General features: G+C 39.3%; 1 protein-coding gene across 1 annotated transcript in view; it reads right to left on the bottom strand.

Annotated features, from left to right (window-relative positions):
* LOC107746712 (plasma membrane calcium-transporting ATPase 2) overlaps window positions 1-18,190 on the bottom strand; it is a 100,402-nt gene that overhangs the window by 13,096 nt on the left and 69,116 nt on the right. The window contains exons 13-20 of the mRNA XM_016561010.1: window positions 10,671-10,912; window positions 10,159-10,393; window positions 7,178-7,357; window positions 4,883-4,970; window positions 3,546-3,652; window positions 2,511-2,702; window positions 860-1,073; window positions 464-675 (exon numbers count right to left, since the gene is read on the bottom strand). Coding sequence (XP_016416496.1) covers window positions 464-675; window positions 860-1,073; window positions 2,511-2,702; window positions 3,546-3,652; window positions 4,883-4,970; window positions 7,178-7,357; window positions 10,159-10,393; window positions 10,671-10,912 — 1,470 coding nt within the window. The remainder of the gene's footprint in view (window positions 1-463; window positions 676-859; window positions 1,074-2,510; window positions 2,703-3,545; window positions 3,653-4,882; window positions 4,971-7,177; window positions 7,358-10,158; window positions 10,394-10,670; window positions 10,913-18,190) is intronic.

An 18,190-nucleotide genomic window follows, 5' to 3' on the forward strand; every position in this document is an offset into this window, starting at 1 on the left:
GTGCACTATATATGGGTGCATTATATTTATAACTACACTTCTTTCAAATCATGCATAACCTTTTAATGAAGACTGAATTATTACTCAACTTACCGCTGATGTGCAGACATTTTGTCTCCTGTTAGTTTTCCAACATTTACATCTTATAAACCAGCTATGCTCACACCATGACACACAATGGTGTAGCTCGTCGATTTAACTCTATTAAATTAAATATTACTCTACTGGTTGGGCAGCAAGTTAAATCATAGAGTTGCATTTGTATAATTATATATGGAATGACAAAAATGTATCATTCTGCATGGTGACTTGTTATTTTCCCCGAGAGCATGATTTACTCAAGTCCACGTGTCATACTAACTAGAAACTGTGCTTCTAAACACATGTCGTGAGCTGTAGGTCCAAAACACACACATGTCCAACATTTGTTTTTGTTTTTTTAATTTTACTAAGAATTTGGCACCTGAATGGCGAAAGTGCCCAGAACAATGGAGCAGAAGATGGGGTTTCTGAAAATGCCGTCGAACACGTTCCTCTCTCCATGGATCTTGCGGGCGTTGATCTCGTTGAAGAGCTGCATCATGACGAAGGTGTTGAAGATGATGGTGTAGTGCTCAGATGGAGGAGAATGCAGTGGCGCGTTCCTGCCACTGTCAATGTCAAAGATCTGCTCGCCTGGATCACAAACACAGCGTAAGACAGGACTGAAGATCCCACATGGGCAAGATGTTTCTTCAACTACTTGTGTATCGCTAAGGTATATCTTCAAACAATCGCTTTATTAGGCATTTTCCAGGCATAAAAGCATGCATGTATTTGCTGAACATGCTTTGCAGACCTACAGTATAAGGAAACGCACCCACAAACAGCAGCGTGAAGATGATGATGAGCTGGAACACGCCATGGCCCAGGATGTTCTTGGTCATGGTGCTGGAGATCAGGGGTTTGTTTCGGCCATAGGGTTTCCTCATCAACAGAGCCTCAGTGGGCGGTTCAGTGGCCAAAGCCAGAGATGCAAACGTGTCCATGATCAGGTTTACCCACAACATCTGCACTGCTTTAAGAGGAGAATCCTGAAAGAACATACAGTCTGGTTCAAATGGACTTTATCATCACAACTAATGAAATGAGACCAATAAAACATGCTGAACTGAGCTAGATGTTATTTCTCAGACCAGCTGATTATCGATTACTAGTGTCGTCCTTGTGTATCAAAATATTGGTGAGAGGACCCCGAAACGGAGATCTTACTCATTATCTCAGTGCATGACTGAGTGCCCTTGTTCAGCTAAAGCTCTCTGGATGTTCATTTCTCATTATGGTAACGTCACACAGTCTAGCCTCTTTCTCTCAGACATGCTGCATCATTTATTAGGTTAGCGCTCCTCTAGGAAATTAAACAATGCTATTTTAGATCACAGGGATGAAGTCTTTGGCCTTGGCCTAGTAATCTAATATGGATTCTTTGCCATTGCCCCATGTCTCTGCACAGTCTAATTTGAGATTTCATAGTAGGTCGAATAAATCATCTTGTAAAAGACATCTCATTTGTGATAGCAGTGGCTTTCAATTACTAACTAGCTTTGTGTGAGTAGCCTGTACAAAACTCACTGCTACAATGCTAGCGTGCTGGATGGTTGCCAGGGCGTTACTATGAGGTTGCTAAGGTGTTCTGATTCCACCCTCAAGTCTCTGTGATCTTCTGGTCTCTAGATATGGCTCAGGTCCCTCCTTTAATGTAAATCTGTGGGATCTTTCACCTGTTTTATCAACTGTGAGGTGAAAAACTAAGGCTCTTTATTCATGCCTGTAACACGAATGGTGCAGGATGAGTTATACTGCAGTTCAAAAGTCTGGAGTCAGTAAGTTTTTGAAAGAAGTCTCTTCTGCTCACAAAGGCTGCATTTATTTTATCAAAAATACAGTAAAAACAGTGAAATATTATTTCAATTTAAAATAGCTGTTTTCTATGTGAATATTTTTTTAAATGTCATTTATTTCTGTGATGCACAGCTGAATTTTCAGCATCATTACTCCAGTCTTCAGTGTCACATGATCTTCAGAAATCATTCTAATATGCTGATTTGCTGCTCAAGAAACATTTCTGATTATTAGCAATTTTGGAAACAGTTGTGCTGCACAATATTTTGTTGAAACGGTGAAACATTTTATTTTTCAGGATTCTTTGATGAATAAAAAGTTCAAAAGAACAGCATTTATTTGAAATAGAAATCATTGTAACGTTATAAAAGTCTTTAATGTCACTTTCAATAAATGCAATGCATCCTTGGTGAATAGACGTATTAGAATGATAACTTTAGAATGATAATATGTGTGCTGAAGTTTATTTCTTTGTTCACTAATCACTAATGCCAGGTTTGAGCAATAATAATACTGATACTTGCCGTAGCAAACAGCACTACACACTCAGAGATACAGTGAAAGCTCATAAAGGCTCACTGCCAGTGCCTGTCCCATAAGCACCTGTGTGTGGACACAGAGGCACAAACCTGTGTGATACAGGCTCCGGTAAAGGCAACGATCACAGCCACCACGTTAACGGTCAGCTGGAACTGGAGGAACTTTGAGATGCTGTCGTAGACGTTGCGCCCCCACATCACAGCCTTCACGATGCTGGAGAAGTTGTCATCCGTCAGGATGATGTCAGACGCCTCTTTGGCCACATCTGTCCCTGCGATTCCCTGTCAAGTCAGAAGCCCCGTCATTTCACATCATTCTTTAGCTTCAAATGACATCAAGTACCAAAAATGTCCATAAAATCGAAATCATTTATTAATTTGTTAAAATCACCATGAACGGCACAGACCCAACCTTATAAAATATGCATTACTAAAATAACACTTTATGAAATCTGTCAAGGTCGTATTTTTAGCCTAACATCAAAAGAAAACAAACAAACAACAAAAATTATATTTTTGCACAAAGAAAATATTATAGGATCCTTTTAAGACTTTGTTTGCATTGTTGACATTATTTTCAAGACATTTAAGCACAATCACTTTCTATTTCAATGAGACGATACTGAAGTGGGATCAAACCCTCAAGTGGACAGTGAGTGATCACAAATGGTAAAATCTTGTTGGTGACTGGGTAAAGAGTTTGTTTCTGAGAAGCTGTTTCTGCTCACGCTGTGCTTGTTTTTTAAAGACTAGCCTGAGGGACTGTTCTCCCTTAAGACTTGGCTGCCAGTAAAATCATGGTAAATTTTCCACAGAGAGGAAGCCGCCTGCGGGCAGCTCGTGTCAGTTTGATGAGCAGGAACACAAGAATATGCTCTCCTCTGCCACGGCTGAACTTATGAAAATAGAAATGGCTGGGCAGTGCTGACACAAGATGTTTTTTCACCTCATGCGAGTCAACTGACATATGTCAAAAAACAGGAGTAAAAGGCAACGGCTCACACTAGGGGGCGCTCTGGGCCTGTGTTTGATCCGCATGAGGTGGCATGATTGTGCTGGAATGAGGGCAGCCTGTGTTTGAGCAGCTCAAAAATGGAATTACAATGTGGATTGATCGGTTCTCACCATGGCAAAACCGACATCTGCCTTCTTAAGAGCTGGTCCATCGTTGGTTCCATCACCAGTTACGGCAACCACCTGCCGCTGCTCCACCAGAGTGCTGTCAATAATACCTGTACCACAGGAAGATCACACATTACTGAGTCATTCTGTGAAACGCTGCCTTTTTCATTTAGAAAGAAGAACATTTCTGCACGATCTGAAACAGTTCATCAGACAAAGAACTGCTTAACTCTTTTTCTTAATAGACTGCATCGTGTAAGATCAAGAGAAATTAATAAAATCAACAAATGGCATGGTGAATGTGATGGAATGTAACTTTTTCTTATCTGATCATTAAAAATACGACTTCTCTTAAATCTCAGATGAAATTATTTTCTATTGATAGAAATACAGTTTATTATTATTTTGAGGTAAATTAAAACAAATGTAAAATAATATATGTAAAATAATAACTCTATTCAACTATATTCAAGCTTGCAAATTACTTTTTGCAAATTGTGTGTTTAGTGCACTTTATCAGATGCTGTGGACACAAATACTACTCCTTTACTGAAATTACTTGTTTTATACTTATAATGAACAGACATATGTTGCCAGCATTAAAGCTACACGACAGCAAAACATCAGGGACAATCAAGCGATAACACCTGGAAATAATTAATGAAATACACTAGTGGTGTAATTACAGCGCAACATTTACTTACAGTATGTTAATTATCCTGTAACTTCAGCCATGACATTCAGGCTTGTGTAACGCAGATCTGATTCCAGAGCACTTTAGTTACACGCTCTGGCTGTCTGTATATGCCACTGGTCAGGAACTCAAATATATCTAGTAGATTATTCATCTAAAAATGTCGGCTCTTGTTCATCAGCTAATTGAGACGTTTTGTAAGGGTTTTAGATCATAACTGCATAATCTCCATTAAATTGAGACGCTGTGGTTGCTATGATACGGAATATCTGCTGAAGTAATATGGCAGACACATCACAAATCCAAGCATTGTTTTTCATAAAAATATTGAGGTAGTCGGGGAATTCCATCTGGTGAAGACATGAATACTTGGAGACAAGCAATATTAACTTCTTCATTGTTGTTCAGTCATAGTACAAGCAGGTGTGACGGTTGTTGTTTTTTTTACAGTGTATGTTATAATTATAATAATAGTTTTTCTTCTGGTCTCTAGATATGTCACTTCACAACTTTCAAAGGAATATATAAATACATGAAAAAAGCAGTGCTTGTGAAGTGATGTCGCGGGGTCTTTAAAGTTCTGAATGTGATCGATAAGTCTTTTTTTGGTGGTTTGGTGCTCAGTTGCTCATGCAGGATCCCTCACCTTTGACCAGTGTGTGTTTGTCCGTCGGTGAGGATCTGGCAAGCACTCGCAGTTTAGGCCACACCTTATCGATGCGCTCCTGCTCAACCTGCCAGAGATATGAAACAGACATCCATCATCACAAAGACGCTCATTACAGCTGCCAAAAAGTGGCTATACAGCCGTCTACTGGAATACATAAAACAGCCAATAGTATATAACATGAAAAAATCCAATTTGGCTCTAAGATATCTTTCTTGTTGTAATGAGTGTAAACATTGTTCAGAGATGATGTTGCATTTACATATAAATGATTTGACTGTGTATTAAATCCCACGGCGTCCATCATTCACATGTGGGGTGTTTGTTAGAATGGCCAGCTGTCAAATGTGTTCAATAACTAATGTCTACATGAATAACGGCAGTGCATTGCTAGCAGAGAGTACACATGAGACTAATGTAATCACAACATACAGTAATAAAAAAAGCTCCATAAATTACTAGAGTTGCGGAATGCAACAACATCAGGGCCACAGACTGTTTTATGAAGCAATGCTCTGGGTTCAGTATACATTAAGCTCTTGACAGCATTCGTGCTGTAATGTTCGTTACCACAGACAATCATTTCAACTCGTTCTTTAATGCAAAAATCATGTGTACAGTAATGCACTTACAATAAAAGTCTACAGTCCTATTGTGAAGCTTACTGGCGTTTCATAGTGTCTGTGGGTAAGCACTGGTTTACAGATAGTTACAGAATGCATGGAACGTAGACATGTTATCAAAATAACTAAATATATAGAAGATCAGCACAGAAGACATACATTTTAAGCAATATAGAAGAAATAACTTCCAGTCTCTAGACGTTGACGGACTTTTTGTCATTTATCCTAGTTAAAATCATTGTGCTTTATCTCTCATATCCCCCTAACCAAAAAACTGAATCAGTTACTTAATGATCCATGTTACACAGAAAGTGCAATTTCCTAAATAGTTCTCCTTCGTGTTTCCTTAAACATGTCCTTGTTTTATACTTTTTTAAATCCTAAAAGGTTGTTAATATTGTGGTCAGTTTTAGACTTTGAATAACAGATTTCTCAAAGTGACCCGACTCAACTGTATGAGTGTGTGATCTTTTCCCTTAATGTTGTCATTTGAACATGATCACCATTGTAATTTGTGAGTAAAATGCTTAGGATCTTGTATACCCAAAAATCTCTGATATCAGTAACTTCTTTTTCCTGAAAGCTAAGAGCAACAAATAGAAATTAAGATTTCATCCACTTGTGAAACAGACTTGAATAGCGCAAGAGCTGCTGTCTTGATCTGCATCACGGTATCAGCGGCTCACGATGCGCAGCTGTCAGGCGAATGGTTTGTCCGAGCTATACGCATCTGTTGACTAATAAAGTGTAATTCTCACACCCTACTAGTATTCATAGCTCCTGACTTATTAAAACTGGCTATGTGTCTATGAGGAATGTAGCTCGGTGTGCAGGAGCGAGGGGCTTTATCTAAAATGAAATGCATGCTGACTAACTAAACTCATGTGACATAGTCCTTCTCTTCTAGAAAAATACTGCTGACTCATCCTGCACTACAGATTTTTGTCTCAGAATGTGAATGTCTCTTGCAAAAATACCAGCTGCCACCAGCTACTGTAGATGCAGCAAATCATGTTTAATAACCGACTGAATCAAAGCATATTGGTTTTATATGGAAATGTACTACTGTTCACAAGTTTTGGGTCAGCGAGTTGTTGTTTTTCTTAAAGAAATTAATACTATTCAGTAAGAATGCATTAAATAGACAAAGTTCAAAAATGCTTCTTGTCAAATAAATGCTGTTCTTTTGAACTTTCTATTCATCTGTGAATCCTGGAAAATAAAATGTGTCACAGTTTCCACAAAAAAACTGGGCAGCACAACTGTTTTCAACATTGATAATAATCAGAAATGTTTCTTGATCAGCAAATCAGCATATTAGACTGATTTCTGAAGATCATGTGACACTGAAGACTGGAGTAATGATGCTGAAAATACAGCTGCGCATCACAGAAATAAATTACACAGAAAAGAGCTATTTTAAATTTTTATATTTCACATATTTAATTTATGTTTATGTCTTGTGGTATCTTTGACAGTATTTTAACATTTATTGTCTTGCACCGTTTACTTCCATTAAGAAACCAGCCAAACTTATTTTTTGTAGTATTGGATATCATGCCACAAATGCTGCCCATAGAGCTGAACATGTTTTGCTTGCCTTCAGTGTTTGATGTCATTAGTGTCCTGTACTGAGTATGTAGTAGTGTACCTCTCCCTTCTCATTCCTGATCCTCCTGTTGAACTCTTTCCCGTCGATGCACAGGAAGTCTTCTCCGGGGTGGATGATGCCACATTTGATAGCGATGGCTCGTGCCGTGTTGATGTTGTCTCCTGTCACCATACGCACGGTGATTCCAGCACGCTGGCATTTCAGGATGGCATCGGGCACCTGCGGGCACAGGACTGCATTAATTCCACACGCACACCCTCGCTCCGCTCCGCTCCAGAGGAAAGGTTAGCGCAGAGGCCTCTGCAAACCTCAAGCCCAGCGCAGCAGTAAATGAAAACACCTCCGCAAAACACACAGGATTCGGTCAGCTCTCCTGATTCCTCTAATCTCTCTTTGTGGTGATCTGGCACTTTCAGATGCTCCAGTGAAACAAGTGAGAGCTCATTAGGAGGAATTCAAAGGGCGCCTGCTGTAATTATGCAGTGGTGGGGATGATTTCTCATGCAACAAAAGACAAAATTATTCATATGAAGATTTAATTTCCCTGCTGAAAAATCTGACCAGGTTCAGACAGACCAGTTGAAAAATGTCTAAACCCTCATAAAACCAGCCAACAGACTGCCTAAGACCAGCAAAGCCTAGAGCCTGATTTAAGCAGCTTTGCAGCAGTTTTATGGTCAACTTGTTTCAAATTTATGTTGCATCATCAACTAATGTACTGTAAGTAAGTTACTCTGAAGAAAAAATACTGTATAGATAGATAGATAGATAGATAGATAGATGAGTGAATCGGACACAATCACAGACATTATGGAAATGGGGGCCGGTCTAGACGCTAAAGCGGGAGATGATATGTGCTTGACTAGACGTCCAAGTATTTCTGAGAACTGTAAAGACAACCCAGTCCTACTTAACTCATCAGCAGGAGAGGAAGAGCCTCATCAATAAAACACGACAGCAGAGGAAGGTGACGTGGTAACATTAGACATCTAAGACTAATGGATTTGTTTATAGATTCTTACGTTTCGGCTGTTTATTAAGGAAAGGAATGGCTCACGTGTCCCGCCAGGTAACAGAACACTGAAATCAAACACACCAAATCTGTGTCATCATCCAAACACTTGAGTTTTCAAAATGCTATAAAACAAACCGATTCAATTTCCAAAATGGCATTTCTGCGATTCCAAAGGAGGACAACAGCCAGAACTTCATGAACGTTCCTCCAATCCTGCTGTCACTCTGTTTTACCACAGATGTTGCTTTCTGTAAGAAGTCTTCAACAAACTGACAATTACTGAGCGTGCAGGCTCTAGAGACGGAGAACGAACGCCAGAGCAAAGAAACAGTGGGATAAAAGGAGGAGGTTAAATAATGCAGCAGCAGTATAGACGCTTCTTCAGTCCCTGCGCGTGTGAAGATGTACGATCATTTGAGGACGTGTTTTTAAAGCATGCCTCTCTTTCACAACCTCGCATGCATATCTGATGCAACTTCTCCTCCAATTCCCAATATTTTCCTGTAATCTCAGAGCACCTGGGCCAGACTTTGATTCTGCCAGTGAGTCCTGCACCAAATAACCGTGCAATGTATTTTAAAGGTACACTAGATACAGATGTATAAAAGCGATGAGATGACGTGAGCTGTGGAGTGTCCTCAGGCGGCACGACCCAGGAATTGATTCGGTTTGCAAAACTTTGAAATGTTACTAGTGGTCTAGGTTTGTCTTTAGGGATCTTCCACCGATCTGTCAACTAGTTGACTAGTTTGATTGTTGCGCTTTTAACCCTATAAAGCCTACCGTATTAAATTTCTAGGTCATCTACACAAGCAAAACTTCACTGAAAAACCTGTTGCTCACAATCTACTACGTCTTCCATTGTCTCATTGATAGTTTAGACTTTTTTAGCATTTAAAAGGTATTTTAGTATAATTGTACAAACGTCCCCCTTCAGCTCGTGCTTCATGTGGCTTTTTGTCTGTGAAATCTTTACTGATTTTTATAAAGCAAACATATTAACTTTGATATTGTTAGTCATATATCCAGATGAACACTCACTGGACTGTAGCAGCTCGGCTTTACTTGATTCTCCATCAGTCATTTTGTAGAAAAATCAGCGCGTCTCAAATCTGATCCTCAGGATCTTTTGAGGAGCGTTTGTTTCCAGAAGCTTTACTTTCACTGTTCCTCAGCGGAGGAATGATCTTCACAAGCCTCCAGAACATCTCACATCTTCTGAGGAGCCTTTATTTCTTCAGCTCTCAATCACTGCATTATATGTTTGGAGCATTTCAATCTCATTTTACTGAGACAGATTACTGGAGATATAGAGTGACGACTGATATTTATATCATTTTGTGTCAATATCTGCTCTACTGTTATAAAGATCTCATTGATTTACATTACAAGCTATCAGAATTTCCTCTTTTTGACCATATAAATAATAAATTCTGCACCAAATTTCATATTTTTGCTTAGTTTGGGCCTCTGAATAAAACCGAGCTGTTTTTCCTCCTCGGGTATGAGCTCTATAATCTCACCATATCGTTCTATATGAGCCATAAAAGTCTAATGTATTAAAATATGATACAAATCATTAAAACATTTGCAAAGTTTAGTTCAATAAAAATCTAAATGTGATTTTTCTGATTATTATTTCACATGTCAGACTTTACAGGATTAAAAAACAATGAGAGCCCTGCATTCTGTTGCACTTCTATCTGTTGTTGAATGTAATAATGTCTCTTAATTAAAGGCCCCCTCGAAGGAGCATATCCGAATAGGGTCAGAAGAAGCTAAAACTTACAATAAGTTTCATCATACCAACTAGTCATTCAAGAAACCTACTGAGTAGTCCATTTTGAAAATATATGGCTTTGTACATGCTTTGCACAATCAGTAAATGATGAGGCAGAGGTCACATTACAGGCATGTTATCATGCATGAAATGCAACGCGTTACATAAAAATGTCAAATTAAAATCATGAAACATGACATGATGAAACGGGACGAAATTTCTCACCTCAGGTCTGACGGGATCCTCAATTCCAACAACACATATTGCGGTCAGCTCAGTCAAAATGTTGTTTTCGTCCTCCCAGTTGGGCTCAGGGTCTGCAGGAAAGTCACGGTAGGTCACGCAGATGGTTCGGAGTCCGTCGCAGGCCATGGGCTCGATTACTTTCTTCACCATCTCGTCTCTGTCCCTCGGTCTGAAGACACGGGGTTCGCCCACCTCGTTCAGAATGCGACTACACCTGCAGCGAACACACCAAAGTCACCCCTTCACATGAAACAAGGTCATATCATTGCAGCATTATGCACATTCCCTTCATTACAGCAATTTCAGACTTTCTGAGGACATTGCTTCATCATGTAATTCCACAAAGAGCAAATCTAAATGATTCCGTGCACATGAAGCTACAGTAATTCAACATAATGTCCCTCCATCTGCTGTTGAGACATGAAAATGCTTTTATGAAAAATTGCAGGTACTAGAGCTGAAGCATCAGAGAGCAGATGAAAGGCGCTCACTTTTTAAGGACGATTTCGGATGCTCCTTTGCTGTACATTCTGAAGCTGCTGTCTGGAAGCTTGATGATGGTGCTCATGGACTTCCTCACAGAGTTAAACGTGTACACCTTGTAGAGGTTCTCCTCTGGGATCTGGTTCCGGACGGTCTGGTAGTCTCGTTTCAGGTCCAGGACCAGTCCCAGTAGGCCACACTCAGTTTTGTTGCCCACTTGTTTGGGAAGACCTCCTTCCTTATCTGGAGGCTGGGATGGTAGAAAGCCAAAGAGGATTCAGATAGCTGCTGCATAGTAACAAGCTAAATAGTGCACTCTGTTCATTAAGGGTCGCATAACTGACCACCTGTCTACAGGTAACAGCAACCGTAGCTTAGCAACCTGCACACATGGTGAGCTATGCTGCTTTGAGCATAATAAATCCTTCTGATAAGTTTGCTGAGGTCATTTATGAAGTTTCTTTGTAATTCATCACATATTGAATGCCTTGGATGCAAAGAGAGCAGGTCATTTTGTACTTTTTTTTATTATTTACTTTTTTTATAGTGCTTTGTGCAGCAGCTCAGTATTAATATTCTTGGTTTGGGTTTGTTATAAATCTCAAACATTAAAGCATTAAACATCCGCAGTTAATTCAGCATGAAGCACTTAACAGACTCCATTCAAACTTTGGTTTGTAGGTAAATTCAGTCTAGGGTGTGCAAGTATGTTGGTTCTTTTGGTAAACTTTACACTAAACAATAAATTGAAGTATGACAATCTCTTATTGTCACTGGGAGTTCAAACTGCAGCCATTTTTAACACTATGTATTTCCTGGTATTAATAAACTGTCTGGAAAAGCTCATGTTACTCCACATATGATCCGAATTGTCTTTCAAAGAACAAGTGCCTACATATACATACAGTATGAAAGCCTGAAAAAGCTTCCAACGCAAAGAAACAGAAGGACCATAAAAATTTCAGATCACAAAACCAATTCAAATCTCATTGTCTGCCGTTTGCTTGAACAATATCCAGCAAACAATACCCTGCTAGAATTACTTCAGGGAATTTAATTTCATTATCTGTTTGTTTATTTATTTATGAGAAGAAATGCTGAAATGCCCATAGAGACCTTGATTGTGAATTAACTTTTTAGTGAATTAACTATTTACTTTTCCAGCATTTCTCATAACTAGGCTTGACAGGACCCAACGTGCAGGAGTGCTGCACTGCAATGTAGCATACGCAAGATGACTCACAATGTGCATGCAATAGAGATTTTGTAAGTTGTAACTGAGAAAATCAGAAATGTCAGCAAAAACGCAGGTGCACAGGTTCTACATTTTGATTTGTCTTACAACTTTCCGGCATCAGACAGATGGATGCATGTGACTGGCTTGTTTACACGTCAATGGCCTACTGGGTAATCGAAACTGGACCATTTAATTCCCAGGGTAGACAGGGGGTGGGAAAACTAAATTATGACTTTAACTAAATTATGTTTTTGCCACAGGAACTTTACTAACTTCACTAAGTGTACCTCGGGGGAAGAAATTATATTAAAAAAGTATCTCATGTTTGCTCACCAGGGTCATTCAAGACTGCTCATGCATTTGATGTGGATTTCATAGCACCCCTCAGAGAGGCGCTGGCACGCAATGCTCTCCTGAACAGATGTCTTCTCCCTGGTCAGCACGCACTCCAACGAACCACGACATATGGCAAAACATGCACTGGCAGCACTACTTCCTCTTTACGTCCCTATTCTGGGCCCCTGCGCTCCACACGGGCCCTCACTCTATTCTCCTTCTCACTGCAGGGGCCGCGGACACCCTCTTGTGTTCCCTAGAAGGTCATTTTCATAGCACCTCTTTGATTTCACAGCGTTACCTACACTGACAGTGACAGCCCCTGCCTCAGGCTATGAGGTGAGCGCCTTGCCAAAGCTGATTGGCCTATGTGAGTGAGTGGCAGCACGAGGCATCGCAGAGAGACTTTGGCAGAGACCCTGAGCCACATGGAGCGGCTGCAGCTGGACAAATGACTTTGCCCAAAATGAGTCACAACTTATCAAACACAAGACAGCGAGATTTTTCACCATGTCATGTGCGCAAAGAAAAAATTGCTCCCAAAATAGCATTTTGTTTTACAGAGATGTCTCACAGGGCAGTATTCCTTCCAGCATATGTTGGGTCCGTGTCGAGTCCGAGTTCGAGTGGGAAACATTTATTAATGTCTTGTTATCTTAATATTTTGCTGTTCCTTATTTTGTGCAAAGTCTGAGTACAAAATTTACCCAAGTGTATGACAAGTCAGAGTTCATTCATAATTGCACTTGAATCCAGACTTGACTCTGGGTTTGGCATCAAGTACCCCTACTCTACATATGAGTAGTTGCAGACATTTTGTCTAAGCATAACCCTCACAAAACCATGGTTTCAGATGCTATCAAGAACCCTGGTTCTGGAGGGCCACTGTCTTGCAGACTTTAACTCAATCCCTAATAAAACACACCTGAGAAATCTAACCTACATCTTCAGGATTGAAGATTGAACATTACAGGCATTTGTGTTTGAAAAATTACAGACTCAGACATTTTGGACATTTTGGACATGAAAGATAAAAATAAGTAAAAAATCACAGACTCAGACATTTTGGACATTTCGGACATGAAAGATAAAAATAAGTAAAGATATAAAATTAAGATAACAAGACATTACTAAATGTCTCAAACTCAAACTCGATTGTTTAAGGACTTGGACTCAATAGGGTGGACTTTGACCTATCACTAGTTTGCTTGGAAATTACAGGCATGTGTGTTTGATCGGGGATGGAACTAAACTCTGTAGGACAGTAACCCTCCAGGACCAAAGTTGCCCATCCCTAATATACATTATGGAGGAGACAGACTGAGACTTTGTTCATCATCTGGACAACAGAAACCAGAGTGCCTGTGTGGAGTCACTGAATGGACATTCACCACTTTGTTAAACATTATGGACCTGTTCATAAGAAAATTAAAAACATATCGAGCATGAATAAAACACATGCAACAATGTGTTAATTGCTAACTGATATTTGTGCTCAAACACACCTTTGAAAAAGATGCAAGAAGGGCTAACTGCATCTGTCTTTGGTGTAACTAAGAATCCAGAGCTTACAGCCGATGACCTACTAAACAGTCCTCAAACACACACACACAGCGCCGCATACGGACATGTGACCTCCAATTAAGAATTGATGGGAGCCCGGGAACATGACATCAGTGTCGGACCCGACCTGTCCGATCAGAGGGCCAGAAGGTCTGACGGAACAGGTGGTAGAAGCAACCTGAGATCAGTGCGACAGGAAGTCTCCGCAGAGCTCAGACTACCGGCTGAAGTATCAGTGTACATGCCAGCAGCATCACCTGTACAGTGAGTCCTACTCCGATTTCAGGATTCCACTAACTCTTTCGTGGCTGATTACCAGCCGGTTGTACAACTGAGACACGCTACATAACCACTCTAAATTATGAATGCTAAATCTGTATCAAATACAGGAAAAAGTTTCATTTAACAGTGCAAATTAGCTTCACAATAGGAGGGCAGGAGGACAAAATTCCCTTAAACATAAATCAAGAAGGACTGAGTTGGCAAGGATAATTTGGAAAGTTTGCTGAAGGAGCTATTTAGTGTTGGGTGAGAAGAAGTTCATGCATTAATTACATAATGGAGCAGCAAGCACAGTAGCTTTGGGGATCTCTCCAGGGATAAAGAGTCTATGTTAAAACAAGATGTCTGGAATGATATGCTTATCCAGGTCTTGCTTTGTATGGTTATGAAAGCTCTCGGTACTGGTCTCCAGGGACGGGATCTGTAAGTAGTGTTAGTGTGCTGGGAGGGGGCGTTCAAGGGGCTGCTTTCAGCTCCTAGGCATCTTAAACCGAGATACAGAACAGATCTGATTCCAGCTCCCAGAACCAAGAGAAACTCACATGTTGTGATTATCAATTATTCTTTTTTTTTTTTCATAACTCATTGTCTCAACTGTATCCTTGCAGACTGTTCATTTTTGGAAACCAACCCCAACTGGCACTCCAAAACACACAGTAATTATTCTGCTGCATTCTTGGTCCTCAAAGAACACACAGCACATATGGAAACGTACAAATGAAAAGGCCTGAAAAGGTCTTAATTTCAATAAGTTAGGATTCCATCGGTGGGTTAATTACTCTATGTAGGACACCTTCAGTGTTTTCTGATCATTTGGAGCAATCGTTTTCTCTTTTGAACAAACACTGAAGGTTTGTGAGTTTTTTCCTCCTTCGGAATTCATAGCTATTACTTTCCAATTGTGTTGCTGAATGTGATTGTTCAATTAATAAAAGCTGAAACAACCAAACGTTCAAGGTACAGCGATTCAAACAGCAATGAATTTAGCCATCTTGAAACAGATGTTGGTAGTAATGGGACGTAAAACTGTGCTAATATTGCTGTAGCTCAACTGGTGAGCGTGGCATTAAAAACTCCAAATCACTGATTCAATTACTAGAGTAAACACACACTGATTCAATGTAGACTTGAATTCTGTCATTCACTTCAACGATCGTTTGCCAAATAGGTGTAGGCAGAACTCTACCTAATGCTGTCACTTTTGTGATGCTATTATGGTGCTTTTATTGTCTTTTAGAGGTTGAGCAGAATGCACATTGTGCTAAACATCTTCGTTTGAGTTCCACAGAAGAAAGAAAGCCATAGTCATAGAGGCTTTGATTGATGCAAGGGTGATGATTCATATTTTCTGCTGACCTCGTCCTAGCTTGTGACCCTAGTGTATTGCACTGACTGGTCAAAAAATCCATTGTTTGGATTAAATAAGCAAACACTTACTGTAAGAGTCTATGATTGGTTCATTATTGCAGTGATTACCACTGAATCCAACACTGAACCGAACTGAGCCAAATAATGACAATATTTTCTTTTTGAGCTGCTTTACAGAAGAATCTGAATTGCTTCCATAGTTGAGTTTCTATAATTGATTCAGCTAATTTCCTGTTTATCACTGTGAAGCTGCTTTGACACAATCCAATTTTATAAAGCACTATAGAAATAGAGGTAACTTGACTTCAAATAATATGTCTCTGGCATATGTTTGGCAACAATTCGTTTAACTTCATCTAATGCAGTGTGTAGCTTTTTTAATTTCTTAACAACCACGTTGGAAGACGTACCCATGGCCATAATCAAGGGTGACAATGCCAAGATTCATCTGGCTCAAAATGTGAAAGCATTTTTCAGGGAACATGATATGTTGCAAAAGGTTGTTGGAACAATGCCACAATGAATGCACAATGCAATCAAAGATAAAGGAGGTCCAACTAATATTAGAGTGTGCGTCTTTTTGGCCAGGAAGTGTACACGGGTATGCTTATACATTAACATTAAGGTCTATTGTTGCAAAACATTTTTTTGCTGAAATGACACCAGTTTTAGCCAAATAGCCAAAGGTTTTTATGTCTTACCAGTATTTTAGTAGTATAGGCGCTGTTGAGGGATATAGCGTTGACCAGTATTTCCAGAGTTTTGGGTGGGATGGAGCTGGGGTCTGGTATCGCCTTGTAATGGACATCGCCCACATAGCACTGCACTGCTGTCATTCGGTTGGTGGTCAGTGTGCCAGTCTTGTCTGAGCAGATAGCTGTGGCATTGCCCATGGTCTCGCAAGCGTCCAGATGGCGTACCAAATTGTTATCCTTCATCATTTTCTATCAGCACAGACAAAAAATACAGATACAGATAACTAGCTAATACAACATCTTCTAAAAGCGTCTAAAAACTGCTCTGTGCTCTACCTATATGAGTACCTGTCGACATAAATAACCTTCTAACTGAAATGGGACATAAAAAGGCTTCAACTGTATTTTTATTTATTTTTTAAGGATGTGTTCACGACATGTTGTAAGCTGTTCACACAGCCAGACAGAAAACATTTATTTCTAAAATCATTTCTATTGCCATTTTTGGAATTACACCGACACAGATCCATAAGCGGCTTTGATGGTAAAAAAAAAATACATCTGTGTATGCATAATAGCTACCTAGTGACTTTTACCTGTTGAGATTCTTATGCGACACCGCAAACATCAAATGAGAGAGTTCAGAGATTTCATGAAATTCAGTATTTCCAATTTGTAGTTATACATTGTGAAGTAATCATTCATGAATGTAAAGTCAAAAAGCACAAAATTATGGCAATTTCAACATGAACAGCATATCGCTCACAGTTGGATCTATACACTGGTTGTTGACTGGATTTTGAAATGTGGGCATTGCACTGTCTGACATTTTGATTGGAAGCGACAAGTTATGAAATTGTATTAAAAACAAGGGTAACACTTTATTTTAAGGTGTCCTTGTTACACATGTTGCATGTACTTACTATTATAATAACAATTAATTATGCGTAATTACATGCAAGTAACCCTAAACCAAACCCTAATCCTAACCCTAACCATATAGTAAGTACATGTAGTTAATTAATATTACTCAGTACTTAAATGTATAATTACACTGTGACAAGGACACCTAAAAATATAGTGTAACCAAAACAACAAAGTCAAATATAAAAAAATAAAAAAATAAATAAAACAAATGCACATATAAAATCAGACTCAAATCAATTTTCATTTTATGCTGACTTTAAAGTGAGCATGCACAGGATGTGGGAGTCAATTTCTGCTGGAGGCAAGCAGAAATGAGATAAACGTTTATAAAAACCTCTCTGGTATGATTGCAAATGAGTTGTCCAATGTGATTTAATCATCAACTGGTTTAACAGGTTCATTGAAAACAATCATCTCATTCATGTCATTTTGTAATGGAGGAAAGGTTTCCCAAAATAAAAATAAAAAAAGCATTTTAAAACTATTAAAAGTGATCCTACGATGCCCAAAATTGCTGTCTGCACTGTAAAAAATGAGTGTCATTTTAACGGTAAAATATTGTAAAAACACAATGGGAAAAAAACCTGTTAATAGGTCAACAGTAAGTTCCCATACTATACACAATGAAAAACTGCAAAAGATCTAACTAGAAAATGTATGTAATTTTACTGTAAAATGCTGTTAATTGTACAGTTTTTAGAAGCAAAAAAGAACAAATCAACATAATTTACAGTCAAAAACTGTAAACTGACATTTACAGAATTCCACATTTAAAGTATTGTAAGGTCAAAAATTATCAAAGACTTCTGCTTTCCTGTCCCAAACCTATCTTCAGTAACAAAAGGGCCATTTGGCATTCCTGAAGACACAGAAGTGCTGATATCGATCAAGGCCTGTAGGCCAACATGTGTATACATCGGGGGTCTGCTAATTGTCACAACTTTTGCCCAGTGGGTGAAGTTGTAATCTGCTGATTGGTCAGTTTGAATGTCTCACATTTGGTTTTTAGTCACATGGTCAAGGAAGGTATAAAAGAGGACTGTAACTGTTGCTCTGGCTCTTTCCTTTGCTACCTCTCTTTCTTTGCTGGGACTCTCTTCTTGGGGCTCTGCCCTCTCTC

Source organism: Sinocyclocheilus rhinocerous, unplaced genomic scaffold (genome assembly GCF_001515625.1).
Source record: "Sinocyclocheilus rhinocerous isolate Xijiao unplaced genomic scaffold, SAMN03320098_v1.1 scaffold1100, whole genome shotgun sequence".
In the NCBI taxonomy this organism is placed as follows: domain Eukaryota; kingdom Metazoa; phylum Chordata; class Actinopteri; order Cypriniformes; family Cyprinidae; genus Sinocyclocheilus; species Sinocyclocheilus rhinocerous.